The following is a 12,073-nucleotide window of genomic DNA, read 5'->3' on the forward strand; positions in this document are numbered from 1 at the left end:
ATCACACCCGTGAGAAGTGAGGGGCGCTCTTATCATCATACATCATCCCATTCTGGCTCAAAATTGTCCATTGATTGTCAATGGCATTTAATGTTTGTGTTAGAACAAAGTTTGTGTTTGCACACAAACTAAAAGCTGGACATAGAAGGGGCTATCGCCCCTCAAACATAAAGAGATGGAACATGAGAAATGGGTGGATTCGGTAAACTCTGTAAAAGGTGGAGGAATCCATCAATCTGAAAACATCTCCAATCACCAAAGCGCTAACACAGATAAATATATCAACAGGCACTAATTTTACATAGCACATGTTAGTCACAAACAAGTTCAGCTTATCCACAATTAAAACATGATTAAGATTCAATAGAAATACAGATACATAAAGAAGGGCACACTATTCCCCAACTTGCTAACCTGTTCCTGGCCTCCTCCAGCTCCTCTGCAGTCTTCGTAACCTCCTCCCTAAGCACATCCTGCTCCTTCTCGACACGGCACATCTCCTCACGGAGTTCCGTGCACTGCTGATGGAGGAGCTCTTTTTCCAGGTCAGACTGCTCGCACATCTCGCCCGTCTCCTCCTGATCAGCGAACGGGGATCGGGAGTTGTTGAACCACTGGGACGGAGATTGAGGGCCAGAAGTACAGGCATCAGGGTTGCTGGGGGAATCCGCTGTGAAGTCTAGGAGGCCAGAGAAAAGCTGGGGGCTGCTGGGCTCCTCGCGGACATAGTGCGAGGAGGAGAAGTTGGACTGGTCGGCCAACACTTCACTATTTAGCTCAAAACTGTAAAAAGAAAAGAATTAGCTATATTTACAGAAGAACCTGTCAATACATATTTATATACAGTACATAGTGCTTTACATTTAACCAAAAAAGCTAATACAATTGTAGACATAATGTAAAACATATATAACAATTTATTATTATTTAATATTATCTTATGTGATTTCGACCAGACTCGAAATAAACACATTAGGATGATTAGGCACTAGGGATTGGGCCGGCCGGTACACCCAAATCACTAGCCGTTTAGGATCAATTAGCTGACAAATTAAAAATTACATACACAAAGCGGCTATCTGCATTTATCAGACTGGATCAGACAGAAGACCTTCTGAGGTCGAAACGTTGGTTTCCTTTTTTTATATGGGAAACAGTTCGTTTCCAATGTACAGAACTATCTGAACCATCGTACTTGGTTTGGGGCCATGATATTAATGTTAACTTTATCCCGTTCAAAGGTTCCAAGGCTTGTGTGCTGCAGTGTTAATTTGTATATGAAGTCACGCTATGGTTAACTACTTTAACAGCTAACACCCAAGTGTACACATTTACAAAATGATGACCAACGCCCATCCCAAGTATTAACATGTTCTAGACAAGAGGGAAATGTGTGCTATATGAAACAAACCACCACCACCACTCACACAACTACTACAATGGGATTTTCCTCTGACCTGGCGTTGGCAGAGTTGTCCTGGAGACTGCCTTCCTCCAGGCTCTCATTGGTCGAGTCAGAGCAGGAATGTGCAGGTTGTGCCGAGGACAAGTAGCGCTCCATGAGGAGGTCTCTGTCCACAGACCCATTCAGGCCGTCCTCTGCAGGTTCATCATCAACATCAGAGTCCCCGCGACCAGAATGAGCTCTCGCCTGATTCTGCTTATTCTTAGAGGCTTTGACTCCAACCTCTTCTGCCGCTACGACCTCAAGCTGTTTTTCTCGTTCCTCCAACAGCTGCCCAATTCTTTCCACCTCCTCTCTGTGATCCTCCTTGAGCCTCCTCATGTCCTCATCCAGACTTTGGAGGTGCCGTGTCGAATTCTCTGCCTCTTCCTGCAGCCTACCCCTCAGCTCCTGCACCTCCATGTTCAGCACCTCCTTCTCCTCCTTGTACTGCCGCATCTCATGGCACCGGGTTTGGGCTTGGCTCAGCTGGGACTCCAGGTCTTGTATCTGCACCTCCCTTTCTTTTTCATCTTGCGCTCTTGCTTTTCTCTCTTCCTCCAGCAAAGAAAGCACATGTTGGTGGTTCTCTCTCTCCTCCTCAAGCTCCGTCCTCAGTCTGTGCAGAAGAGCTTCCGTCTCAGTGTCAGAGTCAGTGCTGGAGCTCTCCAGGCTTGATGGCAGGTAGCTGAGCATCACAGCCCCTGGTTCCCCTGGTGTAGGCTCCTTGTGGTTGAGGGCTGTGTCCTGGGAACTGTGGCCAGGCTGAGGCTTCTGCTGGCCATGGGGGACATCAGCACCTGATTGGCTTTTAATGCGCAGGAAATCCACACTTGTCTGTGTAAAAAAAAAGAGTTGAGATAAGAGTTGAGCTGTTGAGTGGACCAAAACAAGGGGTTACAGAGGGATAATGCCAAATTGTTCAAGTGTCCGTTTGTCTGTTTATGTTGCTGTCAATTTATTTCTGATTTTGTAAAAAAGAAAAAACACTTAAAATTCAATAAACAGAACGTAGTTTTATTTTTATAAATACAGTGTCGGTTTGTAACTTTTTAAATAAAAATATCGGGAAACTCCGAAACGGACGGTCAATTTTATTATAATGCCAAATTACGAAGAAGAGCCAGTATTTTTAACAATTAGAGAACACAGAGATCGGCTGATTCTCACCAATCAACAAGGACTTCGAATGATACACATGTTCAGGTATCAGTGTCAGTATCGGGAATATGTCTACTATTACTATAACATACATAACAAGTAACAAACATCACACAGTGCAATTGTGTGTGTGTGTGTGTGTGTGTGTGTGTGTGTGTGTGTGTGTGCGTGTGTGTGTGTGTGTGTGTGTGAGATTTGTGCATGCGTAACAAATACCTGCTGTGCCTGTCTCTGTAAGGCCTGTATCTGCCCTACGAGTGACTGTGTCTCCTTTTGGAACTGATCTCTGCTTGCCTGAGCATGCTGCAGGTTGGAACTGAGCCTCGCAATGATTTCATTACGTTTCTCTACAGCCTTCTGCAGCTGCTACAAGTGGAAAAGCATATCATCCGTGGTCAGTTTAATTCACTCACACACATCTTGCTACAGTGCTGTTTTAGTAGACAGTGTGAATATGACACTTTCCATCTTAAAACAGTCAGTACCATAACAATAGAGCAACATAAAGCAATTTACAATCTGAGCTGGACCCATATGGCATTAAATATGGCATGACAATTCTGATCACCTCACACTACATTCCCTGCTGACAAGACAGATTGTGCTGAATTGGAGCAGGCTTTGCAAATCTGCCTTGCAATATGACACTGGATTCAGGCTGTGATAGTGACAATTTGCCATGGCTTGCTAGACATTTACTCTGCCATGAGGAAAGAGCATGATCTCGTTACATGCGACATCATGATAATATTCATCACAATACATTTTTCAGCACCACACTGCACACCCCGAGATGTTCAGAATATACTAGGCAATACAACCAACATGCCTGGGTTGGATTTTAGAGAACATCTCACTCTAGGAACAGATAATAAAATGCTTCCTCATCATTATCTTCTGCATTTGTAAAGCTGAAAGGTTTGGCTCTCACTAAATATAATAATATTGCATTCAACTGTGCTTCATTTCCACACCAAAGCAAGCAGGACTATTTCACACCCCCAGTGGAATGAAACCAGCAACACACATATGCATGCACTTACACACAGCAGTAATTACAGTCACAGAGAGTCCCCTGAGCTTGCAGATAAATAAAGCATGAAAAATAATGAATCCAAATGACCAAACACATCTAGCTAGCCTACTTGGAGCATTTTATGTATATTAAGAACCCAATTTGCATGTTGTGAATTCAAAGTGTAGGATAGCATTCTTTAACGTGCTGTAGAGGTGTAACAGTGGACTAATCGCGAAAATAGCCAATCTAAAAGCTCAAAAGGCACCAGTATATAACCTATTAATCAATTCAATTATTCAATTATTAAAAAAGTAACAGAGAAATAGAGAATCAAAAAGAATTGATAGCTAAGTTACTGCACTTGCAAGGACCGCAATTAAAGTCAGCTGAGCCGTCTGTAGAGTGTAGACATGTATTTTGTGCGTTTGTCTTTTCCAGCCCAAAATGCACCCCAGGCAGGCAATGCTTGTGTGTATAGGAAAACACAATACCATGACGTATTCATTTCTTTTAGAGGCATCAGAGAGATATTTAAAACCATTTCAGTTTGTGAAAAGTATGGATTTTAATATACTTTGTTTCAAATGTTCACCTTGAGCTGCTCTTTGCCAGTGAGCACAGAGAGGTCTTCCTCTCCCAACTCTGCCACAAGAGAAAGGCTTTGGTCCTGCGGTCCAGACAGGTCCCTCTGCACCCCATTGCTCTGGGCCTCTGGCTCCTCAGACTGTTGCGTTTCCTATGAAGCAAGATAGCAACATATTCTGTTCAGACTAGGGGACTGTTTAACTTTAATGTATCAGTCAGTTTTAACCCATTTTGACCTGAGATGAGATTCTAAAAATGTGTTCTACATCCTGACAGTTTTCTTAAAAAGCTATGTTTCTATGTCAGTTGTTCTTCGATTTGTCAAAAATAGCTAAAGCAAAAAATAATGCTAACACCAAAAGGGGTTCCCACCCAGAATGGGTTAAGCCATTAAGAGTAAGACCTGAGGTCAATTCTACAAATTCCAAATCAGAAGTTATCAAAAAGAATTGCGCCAGCGAGGCAAGGACTCCCAGAAGCGAGAATTTAAGAAAGAAAAATCAAATGTACGCAAGCTCACTGCACGAAGTGATGCGCTGTGAGCTTGTATAGTTTTCTGAAAACTTAGTTATATGAACTGATGCTGCTGAGCCTGAGCGAGAACTAGAATTTTGTACATGAAATACTTTTTTCTCAGCAAGATATTTTCTCAGTTCAGATTTGAGAACTGCTTTCCTGGAAGTCTTCGGCAATATACTGTATGTTTTCCAATAAGACATTTAGGCTTATAATATGTAATGTTAATAAATTGTTTCTAGTAAGTTAAGACAGACATAACTAACTTGAAGGTACCCCAAAACACTATATCACTCTTCAATTTATATTGGTCAGCAGTCATCACCAATTCCAGATTCTAAGATCAAATATACAGACCTCTATTGAAAATAATGTGGGTGATCCATCTTCCCCTTTAAAGCCAGTAATAGTGCTACATACAATCCTGATTGGGTTGCTATGGTAACATGCCCGCAAAGCACTTGTGTGTTTGTTGACCTATTTCTCCAATTATGTTTACTGAATAGGGGCCCCATAGACCACTTGTTATAGCATGCAATGAATACATTGAACACATGGGAGAATTATAGTTAACGACGAATACTCCAAGGCCAAAGCAAATAAATATGGAATTCTGAAAAGGGCAAACAAACTTTATCATTCCTTTAGGCAGTAGTGCAGTCAGCCACGTCTAGCATGCCTGCTAGCATGCAGCCAATACTGACTAAACCACCATAATAACTAGTGACATACCTCATGGTTGATTTTGCTATCCTGATTTGTGTCATTGGATAGTGGAGGGGCTGACTCTAGGTTTCGGTCTTTCGTTGAGCAGTCATTCTGCGGGACATTCTGGCCCTTCCTCTTCGCCGTCTTTTTCGGCGCCCCCGCACCGTCACCTTTCGCCCGCCTCTGTCGGTAGCTAGCAAGCTGCGCAGGAAGGAGAGTGAGAGGTATATGGACACGTAGGTTAGGACAACAGAACACCACCACACTACCAGCATGGTGGTGCTCAGAGGGACCTAATAGCCACAGTTCATCTCCTCAAAGAACTGGATGAGCAAAGGTGTTGATTTCCCAGTTTTGTATAAGAACCATCTTCAGAAGTCTCTGATGAGTCATGAGAATGATTGAGCAAAAAAGCCATAAGAAATCCTAAATGGCCCAAACAAGTAAAAAATTGGTTAGTTAGTGTTTAATGTTCTCCAATCTCCAAACAGGATAATTCAAGACGATGGAAAAGAAACAATTGGGACAAAGACTGCAATCTCACAAATCAGCTGCATGCAAAAAATAAGGAAAAAAAGCACAGGGAAAATCCATATCAATCATATTACATTATTGTAAGCCACGGCAAAGTTCAGATCATAGAAAGGCAAGTTGTTTATCTGTAGTTTTTAGAGTATCCTTTTGGCTTCACCCAATCTAGTACTAAATCCACTTCATGCCAGGTCTCCATCCATCACGGCCGCCTCGATTTCTCTCTCAATCTGCCTGTGTCTTCTTTAAGCAGCTTACAATCTGATTACAGTGGTTCACACTGACTCACTGTAGTGTAGTGTACCCCTCATGAAATGCTCAAATCAATCTCCGACAGTCAACCACTGACTATCTGCCTTGCTAGCAGTCCACCCAAATCAATCCTTCCCTCATCGAGTAGGCGTCCGTGTCACAGCCTCCGGCCAAACCAGCAGTTCCAACTGATCACATATTGCATATATCCTCAAGTCAGTAGGTTGCGGAGCACACTTCTTACTGTCACAGCACACAAGACAACTGAGGTCCACCAACTCTGGGTACCGGTAGGTAGATAGATGGTGAGTGTCTAGACTAACATGCAGAGGGTGGAGACTGGGAGATGCATCCATCCACATGGAGAGGAGGAGGCAGAGCAGGAGTGGTGAGAGCAGTCTATCAACGTGTGCAATGTTGAATTTCATTTGAGAGAGACCACGTCACGTGACCTCAGGAGTTATACCATTGCTCTGAGCAATGAGTCTGATTCATGCATCACAACACAACAGTGTTACATCTTCTGATTTTACATGCCCAACATCTTTAAAAGTGTGTTCCTGTGCATCTGACCAACTCTGCTGCTTCACTCAAGGCTATACTTCCAACAAACCTTTAGCAGAATTTTCAACCTCATGGCTAGATCCGTCCAATCATGAATTCTATCAATAAATATGATAACACCTCAGATCTCAAATCCCTCTCCTACACCAGGGACACCACCCACACTTCTGTCCTTTCACCCTATTTGCCGCCTCCGCTTGTCACCATGCACTTATCAAGTCCTAGAAATACACACATTAGTGTGGATTTCATTGTTTGGCCTGAGGCAGCCTCTGTACTGTTGAGATTCTGTTTAGCTGAGATTCGGATGCAATTCTGCCCAGTGCCAAGTTAAGCCTTGTGCGCTCAACAATACTAATACTGTAAGACAGGAGCAAACTGATGTGCCTAATAGCCTACCCTTCATGCATGTATGTTGCACACATGGATGCTTTTGTATCGGCTAAGAATAGGCACTCTTAATGCGCATAGTAAAACACAACTGATGACATGGCATTGCCATAGCAACAGCATCCATGTAAGATGGGTGTACCATTAAGCCTTACCAAATTTAATGTGCTAGTTGCACCACCTGTTGGGCTTTGCACAGAATTACAGAGTGCTCTATCTACAAACAGTAGCAAGCAGGGATGTAGTAATGGAATGGAAAAACTTTTTTCCACTTCTTTTTTATATCTATTCTTATTTTTATTGCACATCCCTTTAGATTTTTTTACTTCTATAATGACTAAATAAATAAACTTTAATTATAGTGCTATGCATGATGGAATATAATATGTCGTATGTAATCTTGCAGAGCTCTGTAAATTCATGAATCCATCAGCCACAGCCAAACGTTCTTATCTTAAGACTGCTTCAGAAACAGCTACATGTATGCCTCTAGTAGCCTATAGTTAGGACTTCACTGGTCACACAAGGGAACCATTGTGTAATGAAAGACATTTCAGCTGGAGGAGCATAGGCTCTAGTCTCCACAAGTTTCCCACAATCACAACCCAAAGAGCAGAGGAAGAAATGGAAGAAAAGCCCTGATCCACCACCCAAAAACTAAATTAAATTGCTGCAAAATCATTCCACCCACAAAAGCCAATGTCTCTGATGCTGATCAATGCCACTCTTTTTACTTACCGATTGACTTTGTGGCTTGCTGGAAACTTTCTGTCATAGGAAACAACAGGTTTGGAGTTATTTGCATCCACAGCTGATAAGTGCCACTGACTGTTTTCCATCAATTTCCAAGTGCACAGCATAAGATCATTTGGGTTTTACCCATCTACCTCTCTAAATACTTCCTTAATGTCAATGAAGTCCACACCCACAACACCAGATGGAGTTCAACAAAACATGTGCAATCCAGATTCGGCAACTCAATTATTTTCGCTCCTATGCCACCAAAATGTGGAACGCCCTACCAACAGTCATTAAGGATGTGAATCCCAAAACCGCTCTCAAAGGGCACCTACGAACGGCTGCAATTCGAAACTGGCCCCAGTAAAATCTGAAGCCCCCAACCTACCCACCTCCTTTTCCTCTCACTGTATTTGTTTCTTTTCCATTTTTACCTCCATTATGATCAGATGAATTCCTCAGAGATTAAAATAGGGTGCATTTTGCATCCCAAAACACAGTTTATAGTTAAGGGACGCAATAAAACAATGACGTCTGCATCCATGGGATGCACTACTGTACTGTTTTTTTATTCTAGTTTATTTTGCTAGCTTTAGTTATAATAATAATTTCTTCTTCTGTTTTCTACATGAATATAACCACATTATAACCATATGAAATGAAATGGGAGTTAAATGCTACGATTTCTAAAAATGGCAAAATATGACTGCTAACGTTGTTGAAAAAAATCTAAAAGACCATCCCTGCTGCATCACGGGACTCATTACATTGAAAACCTATTTTATTTACATCGCTGATTCCTGTTCTGTTCTTTGGATAAATAGAAGTGTATATTTGTACGTCTCTAAATGTTTTGATGAATTGAACAAGGTGGACCCTCTTGTAAACAAGTGTAATGCTTAATTGGGTCGTCCACTCACAGTTAACGGTTTTTGTATTGAGTTGTGCTCAGAATTTTATTGAAAGGATAGCCCCTTGAGATGCAGCATCTCATTTTAGAGGGGGTCCCATACACAGGGAAAACATTACATACAGTACAGTGCAGTTACAAAAATTGTACTGTAATTCTGCAAACTGTTAATACTTCGATCAAAAAGGTTGTTGGAGCTTGAGCGTCATCGGCCATCAAAATATGAAGTAGTCCACCTTAGGACGTTAATTAATTAGAACGATTGTTTTTATTCCATCTATACTATCATCTATCTGTCTCTCTATTCTCTAAAAAATATCTATCCATCTATCTATCCAAGTATCCATCCAGTCCATCCATCCTAGCCCAAGCATTTAGACTCGTAGAGTTTTTTCGATTCTGACGAATCTCTCTCAGAATCGAAAAAAAACTCTACGAGTCTAAATGTTTGGGCTACATCCATCCATCTATCAGAAAGTAGGCTCAACGCCAACACAGTCAGTCAACACAAATGCCAATTGTTATTTATTGTAGAGGTCATATAAACATTTCTTTAGACTAAACAGAAGAGTTTGGGGGTATTTTCTCCAAAGCGTTAACTGTCTGATAAACTAAAAAACTAAAAAGTTAGTAGCACCAAAGAGGTCAAATCTTTTTTCACAGATAAATATGTTTGCAGACCATAACTGTTTATCATTAGTGATACTTCGCTGAAACAAAGTTTCAAGTTTGGGCAGAAGTTGAACACAGCCATCAAACACAAATGTTTGGTCAAATCATTTGACTCCCATTGGAAAAGCATTGTGACGGACTGGCGGGCATTAAACACAGACAAGACACACAACATGTGTGTATGGGGCCTCACTGTCCGTGTTTAAACTTTAAACAGTACAAATAAATTAATTGCATATAATCAACACTTATCCGGTTCATATTAGTCATCATGGGAATGGGTCTGCACTCCAAACCAACCCCCGAATATTGGCAGACGGTTTGTAAAATTCAAATGACAACATGCAGTCTTCAGTAAGCAGAAGTCTGCTATAAGCGCTTAAACAATAATTAATGAACATAACATCACACTGGCATAGCAACAGTTTGGGACAATACAATGCTACGACAAAGAGTTGGCTAAAGTATTAGCAAGCTACCGTTGGTTAGCTTGTGTTTATGCCTAAATTAGAATCCGCCGTATGACGGTGCCGCGCGCCGAAAACAGTAGATGTACAAGCTCACAACGCGTCGCTATTGCTACGCGTTGTGAGCTTGTACATCTACGGTTTTCGGCGCGCGGCACCGTCGTACGGCGGAGTATGAGCTACAGCTAACGTTCGAGCTAATGTGTTTTTAGCGACAGACCTTGGCTCTTCCTGCTTCTAGTTTACGCTGTCTTTCGTCCGTGTCCATTTCTTCTAAAGGGCCATCAGAAAAAAATGTAGTTTTTATTGTCCCCGGTTCAGTTGAAAATTCCACTGGAACTTCACTTTGCCATAAATTAGCAACTAAATCTGAGCTTTCCTCAGCACGAACTGTCAATAATATTCAATATGGCCGCCAAGCCGTCTCGGCTCCGCCCTTTTCGAGCGTCCCCGGTTGGACAAACCAATCAAGTGGCCAGGAACACATTTCTCTGCCAATGGAATGTGTAGGTTTTTAAATAAATATTTATGTTCCTTTATTAATATTCTTCTCGCCGCGGCAACTGACATTTCACAAACTGAAATTTATTTGAGACCAATTACATCCAAAGGTCGACGTTGATGGACGTGCATACAGCCAATAGGAGTACACTAATGCTAAATACACTCTACCTCATAGCAATGTTTTGAAAATGCGTAGATTGTATTGGCTGAGAAGAGTGTGGTGGAAGTGGAAGGTAAACGTACGCCTACTGCAAAGAGCGCAATGAGGCGCGGGTAAAAGGAATATACTATATACAGACCTAGGTCATTCAACAGTTCAGCTTTGCAGCAGGATTGCAGTCATTCAAGTGGCACACACACACACAGACACACACACACACACACACACACACACACACACACACACACACATACAGTGTATAAACAGTTGATAGATGCTTAATGTCTAACACACTAATAAATAATTGTAACATCTATATTTAGTATTTAAAGTCATATACAAAAAGTGAATACATTGTTATTTTCTGTAGTGATATTTTTTAGATTCAAAGTTTAAAGCTCCATATTCAAATAATTACTCAGTGTCACTGTCACATACTGCACCTTTATTGTAGCTGAATGTACTCTGCATGGCATCATTAGGCCTAGCTGTTTGAAATCAAGTAGTGACACACTGACACCTGATAAAATAGAGCTATGGTGCTAGTGGGACTGTGGGTGGGACTAAAAACTACACAACTTCAAATAAAATGAAAGTCATAATTGATAGGCTATATTATGGACTATCAATTGTATTTGTTCTTTATTATTACAGTACAATTTCATGCATGAAGACTAAATAACATTTTATTTTTACGGCATTTTTAATAATGGTGCAGCATAATTATGTGTTAGAGTGTTATCACCACCAACTTTATTTAATTCTTTTTTGTGTGCCCTAGATTGGGTTATGACGATGTAGAGCAGAAGAGCTGTATAATTAAAATAATTTAAAATAAACAATACGTTATGTACTTTATTATTATTCAGGCTCAACACCATAGTTCCAATATGATGAAATATATAACTTTGGTAGTTAATTTGCCATTCTCTCTTATCTATTTATCTAAAACTATAGAGAGAAAGCAGAATAGAAACCAAGTGGACCGGAAGGTCACCTGAGCACCTATGGTAAACAGCTGTGTCCCAGGACAACCAGTTTGTGATTTTAGTTTGGCCTGGAGACAGACGGGTAGATTCGAGGTGTGTGACTTGAAACGACACAAGTTGAAGTGAATAAGGTATTTATGAGCTAAGAACTCTCTCTCTCTTTCTCTCTTTGTGTGTGTGTGTGTGTGTGTGTGTGTGTGTGTGTGTGTGTGTGTGTGTGTGTGTGTGTGTGTGTGTGTGTGTGTGTGTGTGTGTGTGTGTAATTGTATTAAGCAAAAAAAACATACCGGCAACTGTCTGGTTATCTTTCATCTTTATAGAATAAAGAAGGTTTTATTTGTCACTAACTTACACAAGCAGCAAAATGTGGCATGGGATCAGCATGGCGGATCCCATGGTTGATCAGATGACAAGACTCAGACTCAAGCTACTAGAGAAGGTTGGTTTGCTTACTATAAATTAAG

The 12,073-nt window shown here is 41.1% G+C and overlaps 3 protein-coding genes across 7 annotated transcripts in view; 2 read left to right on the top strand and 1 right to left on the bottom strand.

Moving 5' to 3' along the window:
- The window catches only part of pcnt (pericentrin), a 47,678-nt gene extending 37,349 nt beyond the window's left edge, over positions 1–10,329 (bottom strand). For 3 of the 5 annotated variants that reach the window (XM_080783220.1, XM_080783221.1, XM_080783219.1), the window contains exons 1-7: positions 10,177–10,329; positions 7,908–7,937; positions 5,457–5,633; positions 4,216–4,359; positions 2,822–2,971; positions 1,428–2,281; positions 415–783 (exon numbers count right to left, since the gene is read on the bottom strand). In XM_080783220.1, the coding sequence (XP_080639346.1) occupies positions 415–783; positions 1,428–2,281; positions 2,822–2,971; positions 4,216–4,359; positions 5,457–5,633; positions 7,908–7,937; positions 10,177–10,224 (1,772 nt within the window). In that variant the 5' untranslated portion in view covers positions 10,225–10,329. The remainder of the gene's footprint in view (positions 1–414; positions 784–1,427; positions 2,282–2,821; positions 2,972–4,215; positions 4,360–5,456; positions 5,634–7,907; positions 7,938–10,176) is intronic. The other 2 variants (XM_080783222.1, XM_080783223.1) reach the window with 2 other exon arrangements.
- Positions 1–12,073, top strand: part of uggt1 (UDP-glucose glycoprotein glucosyltransferase 1) — a 285,869-nt gene that overhangs the window by 194,338 nt on the left and 79,458 nt on the right. The gene's annotated exons all lie outside the window — the stretch shown is intronic.
- cUnh21orf58 (chromosome Un C21orf58 homolog) overlaps positions 11,992–12,073 on the top strand; it is a gene marked incomplete at both ends in the record, with an annotated part of 3,039 nt that continues 2,957 nt past the window's right edge. The window contains one exon of the mRNA XM_080784347.1: positions 11,992–12,048. Coding sequence (XP_080640473.1) covers positions 11,992–12,048 — 57 coding nt within the window. The remainder of the gene's footprint in view (positions 12,049–12,073) is intronic.

The sequence above is a fragment of the Protomyctophum bolini genome (assembly GCF_963924005.1).
Source record: "Protomyctophum bolini genome assembly, chromosome: 15".
In the NCBI taxonomy this organism is placed as follows: domain Eukaryota; kingdom Metazoa; phylum Chordata; class Actinopteri; order Myctophiformes; family Myctophidae; genus Protomyctophum; species Protomyctophum bolini.